Below are 17,471 nucleotides of genomic sequence, written 5' to 3'. Positions count from 1 at the left end.
GAGTAAAGAGACACCAGGTGGGGGAAGAAGAAGGGAAAGAGATGAGGTTAGTGAGGAAAATGGGACAAGATCAAGAAAAGGCCTTCTAAACAGGGCCAAAAGCATTTGTACTTTTTCCGAGGGCAACAAAAAATAAAGTATTTTATACAGGAGACTGACATCATAAACATTATATTTGGAAAGATCACACAGACTGTAGGGTGGCAAATGTGCTATCAGGGATAAGACAGAAGAAAGAAGACCAGCTGCTGGATGGCCTGAGAAAAAGCAGTGGTGGAAGGTATAGAAAGAATATAATGAATTTCAGAGATATTAAGGAGATAGAATTGATAGAACTTGGTCGTTAAGTAGATATAGAGCCTAAGGAAGAGGGAAGAATCAAGGTTGACTCCCAGATTTTTGGCTTTGGCAACTGGAGGGACTGTATGGTGGTGTCAATCATTAAGCAACAGAGCATATGAGTTAAGCTCGATTAGAGGGGAAGATAATTGGTTGCACTTTCAACGGTAGAGTGTGAAGTACCCATGGGACAACCAAGGAGACAGTGAAGTCAAGAGGTTGGTTGGATATACAAGTCTTTGTTTCTAGAGAGAAGTATTCGCCACACATATGTGGTGAATTATTAGCTTAAGGATGGCAATTGAAGCCAGATTAACTTGCCCATGAGCCTAGAAGAGAAGAGGGTCCAGGAAAAAACTTTAGATTATGCTACCATTGAGAAGATGACCCTAGCAAGGTGTGGAAGGAGGATATGGAGCATCCAGAGAGGAAAACCAGAAGAATGTGAAATCTCTTAGGAGGAGAGAGCTTTCCTGAAAGGGTTGTGTGACCAATAGTGTCAAGTGTCGCAGAGTGATGGAGGCCTATTTGGGTCCCTTGGATGTGGCAATAGGGACTTCCCTTAAAGGAGGCAGTTTCAGATAATAGGTGAGGCCAGAAGGCTGATCTGTTCTCGGGCTGCAGAATGAACAGGAGGTGACAGAGTACTGTGGGTATAGGCCATTCGATAAAAACATTTACCATGAATCACAGGCCAGAGATAATTCAAATGGGACAGACAACTGATAATAGATACTGTTGTAGTAAAAAACTACTTGTTCCACTTAGAGCATGACTAAGCCACAATTTTCCTAGTGAAAAATTATTTCTTATGATTAGTAGCAGCTATGATTTATAAAATGCCCACCGTAAGCCAGGCACTTGAAGTACATTATTTTATTTAGCCCTTAACATGACACCCTGCAGTAGATATTAGATGCCTCTGTTACAGACGAAGAAAAAAAAGCCCAGAAAAGTTAAATATCTGGCACAAGGTCTCAAAACAACTTCATAGAGGAGCTGGAATTTAAACGTAACCTTCACTCCAAAGCCTATGCTTTTTCTACTGCAGCCACACTGCCTCTCCTAAATACTTCCTAGAGCTGCCCTTCACTTCATAGAGCAAAAGCCAGGATATAACATGGATGGTCAGGGAATTCCATCCACCACTGTGAGAGACCTGAGGGAACAGACAGATAACCCAGGCACACACTTCTTGTTCACTGACAATCTCTGAGTAAGGAGTAGAGAGTCTCTGGCTTTGAATCCTATAGGTCTTTGCCAGGGACCCAATATGTTCCCTTTGGTTGTGCGGAGGGGGAAGCCGGGGGTGGGGAGGGGTGGGGATGTAGCGCCAGAGAGCTCAGAGTAAATCAGTCCATCATTGCTAACTAGAAAAGTGAAGGCTGTGGGTAAGGGAAAACTGCAAAGTTTTAAGAGAATTTTTCAAACATTATTTTTATCCTGGAGAAAACAAGTATCAAAGAAGACCCAAGCTGCCTTTACATATTCATGAGGAAGAATGATCAGATTTGCTTTTGACACTCTGGAGGACATTACTGGGACCAGTGAGAATATGGTATGGAGAGGCAGATTTTGGCTCTAACAAGAAGAGCTGCCTATCCAAAGATGAATGGAACTGCCCATTAAAGTAGTGAGCTCTTCATCACTAGAGATGCTCAAGCAGAAGCAGGATGTTAGAGGTGGGGGCCCAGCAACAGAGAAGGCATGGATGGCCTTTCAGGGCATTCCAGACCTGAGATTTTGAGACTCTCTGGAGAAAATGGTTAGGATAAGTTTTCACAGATTAAGGCCTGGCCTTTATTCTCCCCAGATGAATTCTAAGTATTACACATGGGTAGATTGGCATGTTCCTTCACTCACAATTTGTACAAACAACGTATAGCAATTCAACTTTGATATGCAAGAACAAAATGTATTCCTACCTTCAGGAAGCTCTGTGTTTTCTAAGATGAGAAAATATGCTTGTAGGTATCTACTTGTTGGCTTTGATCAGTCAGGTGTGTCATCTTGAAAATGCCGGGGACAGGGTATGGAGAATGGATATTGGTAGCCTCATCTTTCTTTCCTGCAGGGGTTAAAAATATAAGGAGCTCATTTCCAGCTTTTGCAAAGGTCTTCTGATATGGGAAGAGGGCAAATCTAACAAAGGTTGATCTGTGATCACTGAATCAATAAAAGATTATTTCTTCCCTTCTACCTCTTTCTTTCACTTGATAAATATTAATTGAGCACCTATTATACAACAGGCACTGCATATTTATTGATAGGCAAGAAACTATATCCAGCTGTGTATAAGCACATTTCTACGACATACTATGTGTGTTTTTGTGTAATGGGGATGAGGTGGGAGTGGTGGCAAAATCAACCCTCAAACCTCTGCAAGGAGATGGCTGGTAATTATTATGCACTCTAAATACTGTCAATGCAAACTAAACCCTAGAATACATTTTACTTTTCCTGCTGCAAAATAATAAGAACTTATAGCACAAGGAAGAAAACCTCTTCTGAAGACAAACAAAATTTCCCATCCCATGTGTGTAGTTCCCAGAGGTCTAGAGATCTCACACATACACTCTTGGCTAGAGAGTGCTTTTTTCCCTTAGAAAAAAAAAAAGGGTCACTGGGAAAAATTGAGAACTCTGAATTTAAGGTAATAATTATAATGATCAAAAAAATTGTTAAGGGTGCACAAAGATTGTGTTACAAGGATGTTCCTCAGAGTATTATTTATAGAGAAAATATGGACACAATCTAAACACTCAAAGGTAGAGGTTAATTAAATAAATTATGGTACTTCCATATAAAGAATACCATAGAGCCATCATTAATGATATTTAGAAGAATATATAAAGATATAGAAAGATAGTCAATACAGCTTAAATAGAAAATGTAAGTTAAAATAGTATGTATCCTCCTCCTTCATCTTTGGGATGTGCATTTTGCCCAGTTTCCACAGTGGGAGCTACTTCAAGGAGGCAGCCCCGAGAGAGCACTGTGGTGTTGAGACCACCTGGACACAGTACACGTGACTCAAGGCAGCCGTGTGGCTGACAGGGTCTTGGTGATCCGGCCAGGTGTCAGGCCTGAGCCTCTGAGGTGGGAGAGCCGAGTTCAGGACATTGGACAACCAGAAACCTCCCGGTCCCACGTAATATCAATCGGTGAGAGCTCTCCCAGAGATCTCCATCTCAACTCTAAGACCCAGCTCTACCCAATGGCCAGCAAGCTCCAGTGCTGGATGCTCCATGGTAAACAACTAGCAAGACAGGAACACAACCCCACCCATTAGCAGAGAGGCTGCCTAAAATCAGAATAAGGTCACAGACACCCCCAAAACACACCACTGGACACAGCCCTGCCCAGCAGAAAGACAAGATCCAGCCTCATCCACCAGAACACAGGCACCAGTCCCCTCCACCAGGAAACCTACAGAAGCCACTGAACCAACATTACCCACTGGGGGCAGACACCAAAAACAACAGAAACAACGAACCTCAAGCCTGTGAAAAGGAGACCCCAAATGCAGTAAGTCAAGCAAAATGGGAAGACAGAGAAATATGCAACAGATGAGGAAGCAAGGTAAAAACTGACCAGACCAAACAAAAGAAGAGGAAACAGGCAGTCTACCTGAAAAAGAATTCAGAGTAATGATAGTAAAGATGATCCAAAATCTTGGAAATAGAATGGAGAAAATACAAGAAACGTTTACAAGGACCTAGAAGACCTAAAGAGCAAACAAACAACAATGAACAACACAATAAATGAAATTAAAAATTCTCTAGAAGGAATCAACAGCAGAATAACGGATGCAGAAGAACGGATAAGTGACCTGGAAGATAAAATACTGGAAATAACTACCACAGAGCAGAATAAAGAAAAAAGAAGGAAAAGAATTGAGGACAGTCTCAGAGACCTATGGGACAACAATAAACGCACCGACATTCAAATTATAGGGGTCTCAGAAGAAGAAGAGAAAAAGAAAGGGTCTGAGAAAGTATGTGAAGAGATTATAGCTGAAAACTTACGTAACATGGGAAAGGAAATAGTCAACCAAGTCCAGGAAGCACAGAGAGTCCCATACAGGAAAAATCCAAGGAGAAACACACCAAGACACATATTAATCAAACTATCAAAAATCAAAGACAAAGAAAAAATATTAAACGCAGCGAGGGAAAAGCAACAAATAACATACAAGGGAATCCCCATAAGGTTAACAGCTGATCTTTCAGCAGAAACTCTGCAAGCCAGAAGGGAGTGGCAGGACATATTTAAAGTGATGAAAGGGAAAAACCTACAACCAAGATTACTCTACCCAGCAAGGATCTCATTCAGATTCAATGGAGAAACTAAAACCTTTACAGACAAGCAAAAGCTAAGAGAATTCAGCACCACCAAACCACCTTTACAACAAATGTTAAAGGAACTTCTCTAGGCAGGAAACACAAGAGAAGGAAAAGACCTACAAAAACAAACCCAAAACAATTAAGAAGATGATCATAGGAACATACATACTGATAATTACCTTAAATGTACATGGATTAAATGCTCCAACCAAAAGACACAGACTGGCTGAATGGATACAAAAACAAGATCCATATATATGCTGTCTACAAGAGACCCACATCAGACCTAGAGACACATACAGACTGAAAGTGAGGGGATGGAAAAAGATATTCCATGCAAATGGAAATCAAAAGAAAGCTGGAGTAGCAATTCTAATATCAGACAAAATAGACTTTAAAATAAAGACTATTACAAGAGACAAAGAAGGACGCTACATAATGATCAAGGGATCAATCCAAGAAGAAGATATAACAATTGTAAATATTTATGCACTCAACATAGGGGAAATCAACTGTAACACATTCATAGTAGGGGACTTTAACACCCCACTTTCACCAATGGACAGATCATCCAAAATGAAAATAAGTAAGGAAACACAAGCTTTAAATGACACATTAAACCAGATGGACTTATTTGATATTTATAGGACATTCCATCTAAAACAACATAATACACTTTCCTCTCAAGTGCTAATGGAACATTTTCCAGGATAGATCATATCTTGGGTCACAAATCAAGCCTTGGTAAATTTAAGAAAATTGAAATCATATCAAGTATCTTTTTCAACCACAGCGCTATGAGATTAGATATCAATTACAGGAAAAAAAACTGTAAAAAATACAAACACATGGAGGCTAAACAACACACTACTTAATAACCAAGAGATCACTGAAGAAATCAAAGAAGAAATCAAAAAATACCTAGAAACAAATGACAATGAAAACACGAACACCCAAAACCCAAGACATGCAGCAAAAGCAGTTCTAAGAGGGAAGTTTATAGCAATACAATCCTACCTGAAGAAACAAAAAAAATCTCAAATAAACAACCTAAGCTTAAACCTAAAGCAGTTAGAGAAGGAACAAAAAATAACCAAAGTTAGCAGAAGGAAAGAAATCATAAAGATCAGATCAAAAATAAATGAAAAAGAAATGAAGGAAACAATAGCAAAGATCAATAAAACTAAAAGCTGGTTCTTTGACAAGATAAACAAAATTGATAAACCACTAGCCAGACTCAGCAAGAAAAAAAGGGAGAAGACTCAAATCAACAGAATTAGAAAAGAAAAAGGAGAAATAACAACTGACACTGCAGAAATACAAAGAATCATGAGGGATTACTACATGCAACTATATGCCAATAAAGTGAACAACCTGGAAGAAATGGACAAATTCTTTGAAAAGCACAACCTCCCGAGACTGTACCAGGAAGAAATAGAAAATATAAACAGACCAATCACAAGCACTGAAATGGAAACTGTGATTAAAAGTCTTCCAACAAACAAAAGCCCAGGACCAGATGGCTTCACAGGCGAATTCTATCAAACATTTAGAAAAGAGCTAACAGCTATCCTTCACAAACTCTTCCAAAATATAGCAGAGGGAGGAACACTCCCAAACTCATTCTATGAGGCCACTATCACCCTGATACCAAAACCAGACAAAGATGTCACAAAAACAGAAAACTACAGACCAATATCACTGATGAACATAGATGCAAAAATCTTCAACAAAATACTAGCAAACAGGGCTTCCCTGGTGGCGCAGTGGTTGAGAGTCTGCCTGCTGATGCAGGGGACAAGGGTTCGTGCCCTGGTCTGGGAAGATCCCACATGCCGCGGAGCGGCTGGACCCATGAGCCCCCCTCTCCGCAACGGGAGAGGCCACAGCAGTGAGAGGCCCACATACCGCAAAAAAAAAAAAAAAAAAAAATACTAGCAAACAGAATCCAAGAGCACATTAAAAGGATCATACACCATGATCAAGTGGGGTTTATCCTAGGAATGCAAGGATTCTTCAATATACGCAAATCAATCAATGTGATACATCATATTGACAAATTGAAGGATAAAAACCATTTGATAATTTCAATAGACGCAGAATAAGCTTTTGACAAAATTCAACACCCATTTAAGATAAAAACTCTCTGGAAAGTAGGCAGAGAGGGAACCTACCTCAACATAATAAAGGTCATATATGACAAACCCACAGCCAGCATCATTCTCAATGGTGAAAAACTGAAACCGTTTCCTCTAAAATCAGGAACAAGACAAGGATGCCCACTCTCACCACTATTATTCAACATAGTTTTGGAAGTTTTAGCCACAGCAATCAGAGAAAAAAAAGGAATCCAAATCAGAAAAGAAGTAAAGCTGTCACTGTTTGCAGATGACATGATACTATACATAGAGAATCCTAAAGATGCTATCAGAAAACTACTAGAGCTAATCAATGAATTTGGTAAAGTAGCAGGATACAAAATTAATGCACAGAAATCTCTTGCATTCCTATACACTAATGATGAAAAATCTGAAAGATATTAAGGAAACACTCCTATTTACCATTGCAACAAAAAGAATAAAATACCTAGGAATAAACCTAAGAAGACAAAAGACATGTATGCAGAAAATAATAAGACACTGATGAAAGAAATTAAAGATGATACCAACAGATGGAGAGATATACCATGTTCTTGGATTGGAAGAATCAAAATTGTGAACATGACTATACTACCCAAAGCAATATATAGATTCAGTGTAATCCCTATCAAACTACCAATGGCATTTTTCACAGAACTAGAACAAAAAATTGCACAATTTGTATGGAAATACAAAAGGCCCCAAATAGCCAAAGCAATCCTGAGAAAGAAAAACGGAGCTGGAGGAATCAGGCTACCTGACTTCAGACTACACTACAAAGCTACAGTAAGCAAGACAGTATGGTACTGGCACAAAAACAGAAATATAGATCAATGGAAAAGGATAGAAAGCCCAGAGAGAAACCCATGCACATATGGTCACCATATCTTTGATAAAGGAGGCAAGAATATACAATGGAGAAAAGACAGCCTCTTCAATAAGTGGTGCTGAGAAAACTGGACAGCTACACGTAAAGGAAAGAAATTAGAACACTTCCTAACACCATACAAAAAATAAACTCAAAATGGATTAAAGACCTAAATGTAAGGCCAGATGCTATAAAACTCTTATAGGAAAGCATAGGCAGAACACTCCATGACATAAATCACAGCAAGATCCTTTTTGACCCACCTCCTAGAGAAATGGAAATAAAAACAAAAATAAACAAAATGCAACCTAATGAATCTTAAAAGCTTTTGCACAACAAAGGAAACCATAAACAAGATGAAAAGACAACCCTCAGAATGGGAGAAAGTATTTGCAAATGAAGCAACTGACAAAGGATTAATCTCCAAAATATACCAGCAGCTTATGCAGTTCAATATCAAAAAATCAAACAACCCAGTCCAAAAATGGGCAGAAAACCTAAATAGACATTTCTCCAAAGAAGATATACAGATTGCCAACAAACACATGAAAGGATGCTCAACATCACTAATCATTAGAGAAATGAAAATCAAAACTACAATGAGATATCATCTCACACCAGTTAGAATGGCCATCATCAAAAAATGTAGAAACAATAAATGCTGGAGAGGGTGTGGAGAAAAGGGAACCCTCTTGCACCGTTGGTGGGAATGTAAATTGATACAGCCACTATGGAGAACAGTATGGAGGTTCCTTAAAAAAATAAAAATAGAACTACCATATGACCCAGCAATCCCACTACCGGGCATATACCCTGAGGAAACCATAATTCAAAAAGAGTCATGTACCAAAATGTTCATTGCAGCTCTATTTACAATAGCCGGGACATGGAAGCAACCTAAGTGTCCATCGACAGATGAATGGATAAAGAAGATGTGGCACGTATATACAATGGAATATTACTCAGCCATAAAAAGCAACAAAATTGAGTTATTTGTAGTGAGGTGGATGGACCTAGAGACTGTCATTCAGAGTGAAGTAAGTCAGAAAGAGAAAAACAAATACCGTATGCTAACACATATACATGGAATCTAAAAAAAGAAAAAATGGTTCTGAAGAACCTAGTGGCAGGACAGGAATAAAGACACAGACATAGAGAATGGACTTGAGGACACGGGGAGGGGGAAGGGTAAGCTGGGACGAAGTGAGAGAGTGGCATTGACATAAATACACCACTAAATGTAAAATAGATGGCTACTGGGAAGCAGCTGCATTGCATGGGGAGATCAGCTCGATGCTCTTTGACCACCTAGAGGGGGGGGTTAGGGAGGGTGGGAGGGAGGTGCAAAAGGGAGGGGATATGGGGATATATGTATACATATAGTTGATTCACTTTGTTATACAGCAGAAACTAACACAATATTGTAAAGCAATTATACTGCAATAAAGATGTTAAAAAAATAATAAAATAAAATAGTATGTACCATATGATCCATTTTGGTAAAAAATAGGTATGTAAATAAGTATATATACACACACATACACACATATGTATAAAGAGAGACAGAGAGATAGCTATATATGTATATGATAGAAGAAGAAAGCTTGAAAGGATTATTACCAATGTCAAAGGTGGTTGTGGGATCATGGGGGATTATTACTTTCTTTTTTTCTCTAATTCTGTATTTTCTAAATTTTATGATAATAAACACGTACTTTTGTGTGAAAAGTTATGTTATAAACATACAACATGGGTTTAATATAATTCTATTGCTAAAAATAAATTAAACCAAGTAAATCTTAAAGTTCATTCTTCAAATTTCCCTATGATATGTTAAAATTATTTAAATGATTTTTATGTAGCCAAACAAAAGCAAGTTGTACTGACATAATAAGAAATAAGTAACTATATAAAAATATGTAGAATTTTGGGTAAATTTCTTTTGCAGACAGTTTCCTTTCAATCTAATATACAAAGCTACCAATTTTTTAATTCTAAAGGTTAGCATATATGAAATTTACTCATTCTTTCATTCACTCAGGGGGTACTTGCTGAGTTTTCACCATGTATAAATACCTGTCCTGAATTGTTTGGAGGCTTAAAGTGCGTGTTGCTTGTTCTTGAGGTGCTTACATTCTACTGGGAAGGAGATCAACAAAGTCCAGACAACAAAATAATAACAGACAGAAAACAGGGTATGATAGGAAGCAAATACCAGTGAGGTGAAGGTTATCAAAATTCTACTCATTTTTGAGGCTCAAAAGGCCTCTCTTCCTGAAGATACCTCTTGCTGCACAGTAATTCCTAGAAGTGTTATCTCATCTGATGGGTGAGGACTCTGGTTAACATCTGTCACACAGCAGAGGGCCCAAGTGTCCTTTCCTTGTCCTGACCTTTGTTTCATTTATTGTGGGTCCTGAGTGGACTTCAAAGTCAAGTTTATTTTGGGAACACCAGACCACGTTCATCTCCTGAAGGAATGAGGAAGGTGAAGTGTGGAGCTAGATAATAACACAGCCCAGATTAATTACTGGTGATGGGTGTGGAAACATGGAAAGAAGGGCTCCCTTCAGCCTGCTGATGAATAACAGCAACCCCTTATCCTGTCCCTTCCAAATTGGTGTTCAACAACATCCCATTCCTCCAATCCTTACTCCTGAGGGGAGGATTATCAGTGAGAATATCCTCAAAGTATCGAAAGCTGCAAGGCATGATAGGGAAAAGTGCTGAACTGGGAGCCCAGACTCCTACCCTAGCTCCAGCTGGCTCTGCTTCTAACCAGCTTCTCTCTGGGCCTCAGTTTTCTCATCTGAAGGGGTTGAACTGTTCAATATGTGAAACCTACACATTCACTATAAATTAGAAACCACAAGGTTCCTGGGACTATATGTTGGAATTATTCCCCAACCATGAGTCATCTGTCAATCTCTGACCTTGCAAATATAAATTCGTCTCTAGTGATAGAAATTAAAACACTTAATTCTCTTATAGGTAGGTTGTACACACTGAACGCTTGTGTGTAGTACTGTCTGGGAAGTTGAGGCAAAGGAAATGGCTCCTAAACTCCTCCTGGGATTGAAATGGAAAATAAGACAGGCTATGACATCAGCTACCATCTCCTCTGTGATCAGACCAAATAATACAAATATCAATATTAAATTATGCATGCATACTTTTTATTTTTGCCTTTCATGGCAAATCACAAGGAATCCTTTGCTTTTAGCCTTTAGTGCAAGGTTATGAAGGAAGAACAGGAAAGAATCTCAGCATTTTAGAGCTGCAAGTGATTTTAAAGATTAGACCCAAGGGCTTCTCTGGTGGTGCAGTGGTTGAGAGTCTGCCTGCTGATGCAGGGGACGCGGGTTCGTGCCCCGGTCTGGGAAGATCCCACATGCCACAGAGAGGCCACAGCAGTAAGAGGCCCGCATATCGCAAAAAAAAAAAAAAAAGATTAGACCCAAGTCCTTCATCATTCCAACGAGGAACAAAATGAGGGGTCCAAGATGTGAAACAACTCACTCCAGTGTTAACTTCCTGAAGTATGTTCTCTCAGTTTGCTTCACCTAAGCCAACCATAACTGGACAATACCACTACCTACATGCTAAACAAACAAACAAACAAAAACCACTAAAAGAAAAGACAAAGAAAGTAGTCAAACCTCTTATAAAGTTTCCTCCATTACAGCTAGAGGAACCATGCAAGGGGAAGAGAGCTCATCAGGATGAACATTTCTGAGACAGGAACAGTTCACCTCCTAGACTGCATCCAGAATCAATTCCTCACCCCAAGACACAGCTGCGCCATATTTCCACCCACTACTTTCCTGTCTCTCTATAGGGAGGCAAGCACCAGACCTTTTGAAGAGAACTGTTACAAGAATCATGTTGCCTTTAACAAATCAGCCATTTACAACCATATCATCAAGTAAACATTGGATGAATAAAATTCAAATGATAAAAATCTGTTCTATTTCACCAAGAAACATGATTTTCTATTAATTTCTCCCCTCTTAGGTTCCCTGTGAATCCAGGGAAGTTACTTAAGAGCATCTTAGTAGAGAAACAAAAAATTGGTAGTTCCATATGAGAACTGTTTACCTAAACTCGGTCAGCATTGGGGATCTAGGTTACTGGAATCACGTAAGAACTCATTCCTTCCCAGTCAGTTTTGCCTCACTATTCAGATGGATGCAATATGTTACATCCTTCTTACCATGGAAAACACACACACTGGCCTTTTGATGTTTCACCACATTTGATAATATTTTGACATCCATACACTCCAGACCAGAATGTCCTAGGTGACACAATTAGAATTCAAATGCATAGACCGTTAGAACTGAAAGGGACTGCAAGAGAACTGAATCATATCTCCTCCCTTTACAACTAAAGAAACATAGTTGCAGCTAAACAGAGACTTGGGCCTCATCACATGGCTAGATAATGGCAGGGCCAGATCTGAAGGCTACATCTCCAGTCTTCTTGTTCAAGTTCTTTCCACAGCCTCCACTGCTTTCCAGCATCAGTGCAGGCTTTCTAAACACTCTTGAAGGGTTAGATGGAGCTATTCCTTGGGAGTCAGCCCCTCCCATTCCAGAGCTGCCTCTGCTATTCCACTACATGAATTATAGATGCAGGAGGTTACTAAAGCCTGAATAGGCAGATGAGCTACCTTTCTTGACCTAATGTGTTACATTCTGTCAATCAGGAAGGTGGGCAGCAATACTTAGTTATCAGTTGCTCCCATAGTAAATTACTGTTCTAATTTACCTAAAATCCATTGTTGCTATGCAGTGCAGGAGCATTCTGATTTTGAATTATGTGAGCAATTCAGTCATCTGGTTCATGTCTAAGAATTATACATGGCTAGTTGGCATGCATAATTTGGGGCAGCAGCCTTCTAACAACTGTTTTGATGACTCTGTGACAGGAAATCTGGTTGCATTAAATTCCTACCTTCTGGCTCCAGGGATGCCCATCCAAGCAGGCACTAATGTCTAATAAAGACTAACAGGTGAACAACAGGGTTCAGGGGAAAGAGAATTCAACTTGACATTATAATTATTTGCATTAGAACCCTACCTCTGCCCATCACTAGCAGAAGGACTTTAAGCATTACACTTGGTTTCTAAGCCTCTCTGTCCTTATCTGTAAAATTTGAACAGAGCTAAATTTCATTTACATATACTGTATTACTGGGCCAATACTACAATTTGTGACGACCAGTTAACCCCAGAAATGAGAAGACGACAACAATACGGAAAATGTTAAAAATTCTGTGTCTGGGATGCTACCGGTCTAACTAGGTATAAAACCCTGCTCAGCCACTTACTAGTTGTGTAATCTTGAGCAAATTTCATCATCTTCGTCCTTTTGTTTTCGTTTATCATTCATTAAAAAGTTCAAAAATCCTGAAAATAGAAGACTAGAATTAACTAAAATGATACACTAATCACCAGCTTAAGCAATTTTCAATATTTTGCTAATATCCTTTCATCTCTCTTTCCCACCACTTTTTTTTCCTCGAGGTATTTTAAAGCACATTTGGGCAAGTTGTTGTTTTAAAGATGTCTGTGCTTCAATTTTCTCATCTAGGAAATGAAGATTATAATATCGAATTCATGGGGTAGAACTGTACTTCGTATTCAATAAATGTTAACTATTATTATTTATGGTGATACCTATGTGCACCGCCCGCTCTGAGGCGTAAAAGCACTCTGCAGCTCCGAGCGCGCCTCTCAGGACAGAGGTTGTTAAATAAACAACCTGGAAGAACAGCCTGGAAGAACCCGAGTCCTGCGTGGCTAATATTACGTGCACCCCCTTCAGGCCACCTTCGTTCAGAACAGCTCAGTTTAAGGATGAAGTTTGTCCTTCGCAGGCTCCCGTCGCCACGCGTGAAAATGAGGGGCGGGAACAGGAAATGGGGTTAGGCCGAGTGCAGGCGCTGGGAGGCAGCTGAGAAGAGCAGAGGGCGGCCGCTGGAAGACGTGAGGAAGAGCTACGATGTTCCGGATCGAGGGCCTTGCGCCGAAGCTGGACCCGGAGGAGATGAAACGGAAGATGCGCGAGGATGTGATCTCCTCCATACGGAACTTCCTCATCTATGTGGCCCTGCTGCGAGTCAGTGAGTGACCTTCCAGGTTGTGGCCGTGAGACTAGCAGGGAGCTCGCCGACACTGCCCGCCCAACTCTGGTCTCTCCGGCCTTTTGGGGTCCCTGGGGCGGAGCTAAGCGGTCGCGGGGTGCAAGGGACGTGCACGTCGAGGGCAGCGGGCGCATGCGCGCGTTGCTTAGGCTCTGTGGGTCTGGGTGGGGGTACCGGAGTGCAAGCGGCGGCTGGGACCGCGAGGTTAATCACCCAGTCCCGCCCTGTCTTAAGAGCGTTTGAATTGAAAGATTCTGTAAGGTCATCCCCCAGAGCAAGTCCCTCGTTTTGCAGACAGAAAAACTGGCATCTAGAGTGGAGAAATGGCTGGCTCAAGGTCACTCATCGATTCGGTGAATGATCTTGGCCTAGAATCCAGAGTTCGTAACTGACTGCCAAGTTTCCTTACATCAGGGCTTACCTCTGAAATCCAAAAGCTTTTGTTCGTTTTATTTGTAGAGGGTGAAGTAAATATTTACCTTTTTTTTTCTTTTTTTTTTTTTAAAGAAGAATAAAGGATATGAGTCTATAGGATTAATGATAATACCTGAGGATTTAGTTGACTTTTACGTTTTGTAGAAACTTTGCATTGCCTGAGTTTGACAATAGCCCTTTGAGAGAGGCAGGGCCTAAGTCTCTGTATATCCCCTTTGCAAATGTGAACTCGACTTTCAGAGGGGACTTATGCAAAGTATTAGAATTGCAGGCACACAATATTAGAGCTGGATGCAGTTTTATAGATTAGTTCTCTATTTTTACGGATAGGAATCTCAGAAGTGAATTGCCCCTTCATTTGCCGCTTCATTTTTAGTTCAGCATTCTTTCCGTTGTTCCTTGCTGTACATTGTTGACAGGTCTGGATGGAGAGGCAGAGATGATTCAGATAGGTGAAGACCGTACCAAGTCTTCGTGAGCCTCGTGGAAGGCTCATGTTGGGTCTAAGGCCAGAGCTCTTGAGGTCTAGTCTCCCTTATTCTGCCCCTTTCACTGCCTGTGGTGTTAACTATGGTTCCCCAGAGGAGGGAGCCCTGGTGAACAGAAACTCCCAAATCATCTTGCTCTTTCAACAGCTTTTTACAACTCCCAACTTTACTTATTTCCTCCCCTTACCTTTTTTTGGTTGACTTAGCTACCAGTAAAATATTTGCTTCTTCTCAGTGACCTTTGTATTTAAGATGAATCAAAAAAAATTTTTTAAACAGAATACTGTTCCTTATCCCTTTTAAAATTGAGATATAATTTTCATGTTATTCAATTCACCCATTTAAAGTGTACAATTCATTGATTCTTAGTATAGTCAGAGTTGTGCAGCCATCACCACAATCTGTTTTAGAATATTTTCTTCCCCTCTGAAAGAAACACCATGCCCATTTTAGCTGTCATTCCCCCATTTTACACCGTCCCCAGCCCCTGGCAACCACTAAGTGACTTTTTGTCTTTATAGATTTCCCTATTCTGGACATTTTATGTAAATGGCATTGTACAATATGTGACGGTTTGTGTTTAGGATAATTTTTCAAGGTTTGTTCACACTGTAGCATGTATCAGTATTTCCTTCCTTTTTATTGCTGAATAATATTCCATTGTATGGATATCCTACACTTTGTTTATCCATTGTTTTGATGACTGTTACTTTTTTTTCTGATAAGAATTAGTTTAAAAAAAAAAAGCCTGGGCATACTGCTGACTTGGTCAGCTTCTGACATTTCAATATCTTCAGTTTAATATTATCAAAATGTTCTATTAATTTAGTATGGGTATTGAGAAATAATCTGGCAGCTTTTTTGGTCACCACCTTTTTTTCCCAATATTTTAAAATTTGATAAAATACATATAAAATTTACCATCTTAACTATTTTTAAGTGTTTGGGTTAGTGGTATTAAATTCATAATATTGTATAATCATCATCACCATCTCCAGAACTCTTTTCAGCTTGTAAAACTGAAACTCTGTAGCTATTAAACAGTAATTCCCCATTCCCCACTCCTCCCAGCTGCTGGCAGCCAGCATTTTTTTTTTTTTTTTTTTTTTTTTGAGGAACCACTATACTGTGCTCCATAGCAGCTATACCGTTTTACATTTCCAGCAACAGTGCAGAAACTGGTTTCTCCACATCCTTGCCAAACAGTTCTTTTGTTAGTAGCCATCCTAGTGGGTGCTGTAGTTTTATTTTGCATTTCCCTAACAATTAATGATGCTGAGCATCTTTTCATGTGCTTATTTTGGCCATGGCACTGTTACACAAGGCAGTAATATCACTTCTTTTGACCCCTGTGACAACACTTGTTTGTTTTCTAGACATTTATATCTTCACCACCCTACTCATAATAACTGACGTAGGACTGTATCAGATGTGAACAGGAGCATGTAAATGTCATATAACTAATCAGTGGGGGAACCAAAATATGTGTCCAGCTCTTCTGGATCCCTACTTCAATGTTTTCCCACACTCTCTGTCTTTCAAATATGTTTTTAAAAGTGAAAAATGCCATTTTGTTTCTTCTAGAGTTTTGTTCCTTTGACGGTTAAATCACAAAGTAAAGGCTTGTCATTTGAAGGAGGATTGGATTTCCTCTTTATCGTCCTAAGAGCAAGAACTACCTGGAGAAAAGATTTTATATAGTGAAAAATGAACTTTGTAATAATTCTAGCTGCATGACAGTGGGATGGGCTACCTTGAAAGACAGTGATTCCCTTTGGCTGGGTGTGCAGGCAGAGGCTTGGCCACATTTGGAGTTGTTTTGAAAAATATGTTGAACTGTAAGGTTTATCTCCCAATCTTGTAATTCCATATGTAACTTGTGATTATCTGGATCTGAAAACAAATTCTGGATTTATTTTTCTTTCAGCTCCTTTTATCTTAAAGAAATTGGACAGCATATGAAGAGTGGGCTTCTTGTGTGAATGCATGATATGAAGAACCTGGTTACAGTTTCTACTGTTATCTGCAGATGAATAGACCCAGAAAAATGTAAGAGACTCTTTGATTAAATGGACATAAAAATTCTACTTGTTAAGAACAAGTTTGGCTCTGGTAACTGACGTTTATAGCTAAAAGATAAAACTATTTGGGAAGTATGAAGAGACGTACCTGTGATATTCAGCCTCGGTGAATGTTGGTGTTATTGTACATGATGTCAAACTCCGTTTTCTAGCAAGTATTAATTATAAGGGAATTATGTCTGCAATGGCACTGTCGTGTGAGTCATTTCTGTGTACTTTTTTTACTTCTGTCTGGAGTATATTTGTTGAAGAGTTCCTTTCCATTAGTTATGTTTTATTGAAGCCAGCGCACACCATGTCATTTAAGCACAGGACCATTAGTCTCTCTATATATATATATTTATTTTTATTTTATTTATTTATTTATTTATTTTTGCAGTTCATGGGCCTCTCACTGTTGTGGCCTCTCCCGTTGCAGAGCACAGGCTCCGGACGCGCAGGCTCAGTGGCCATGGCTCACGGTCCCAGCCGCTCTGTGGCATGTGGGGTCTTCCCGGACTGGGGCATGAACCCGTGTCCCGTGCATTGGCAGGCGGATTCTCAACCACTGCGCCACCAGGGAAGCCGTATATTTTTAATAAATGTACCAACTAAGAAAAATAGGGCTTTTATTTTTCTTAACCCACTT

General features: G+C 39.7%; 1 protein-coding gene across 1 annotated transcript; it reads left to right on the top strand.

Annotated features, from left to right (window-relative positions):
* The first annotated feature begins 13,697 nt into the window (after positions 1-13,697).
* On the top strand, positions 13,698-16,724 carry TOMM5 (translocase of outer mitochondrial membrane 5). The gene is made up of 2 exons (XM_065879713.1): positions 13,698-13,818; positions 16,690-16,724. The coding sequence occupies exons 1-2, from the start codon at positions 13,698-13,700 to the stop codon at positions 16,722-16,724; spliced, it is 156 nt and encodes a 51-aa protein (XP_065735785.1).
* Positions 16,725-17,471: the final 747 nt, after the last annotated feature.

The sequence above is a fragment of the Phocoena phocoena genome, chromosome 6, assembly GCF_963924675.1.
Source record: "Phocoena phocoena chromosome 6, mPhoPho1.1, whole genome shotgun sequence".
Taxonomy (NCBI): Eukaryota; Metazoa; Chordata; class Mammalia; order Artiodactyla; family Phocoenidae; genus Phocoena; species Phocoena phocoena.
Note: the sequence above shows the minus strand (reverse complement) of the source record. Positions and strands in the feature narration are given on the sequence as shown.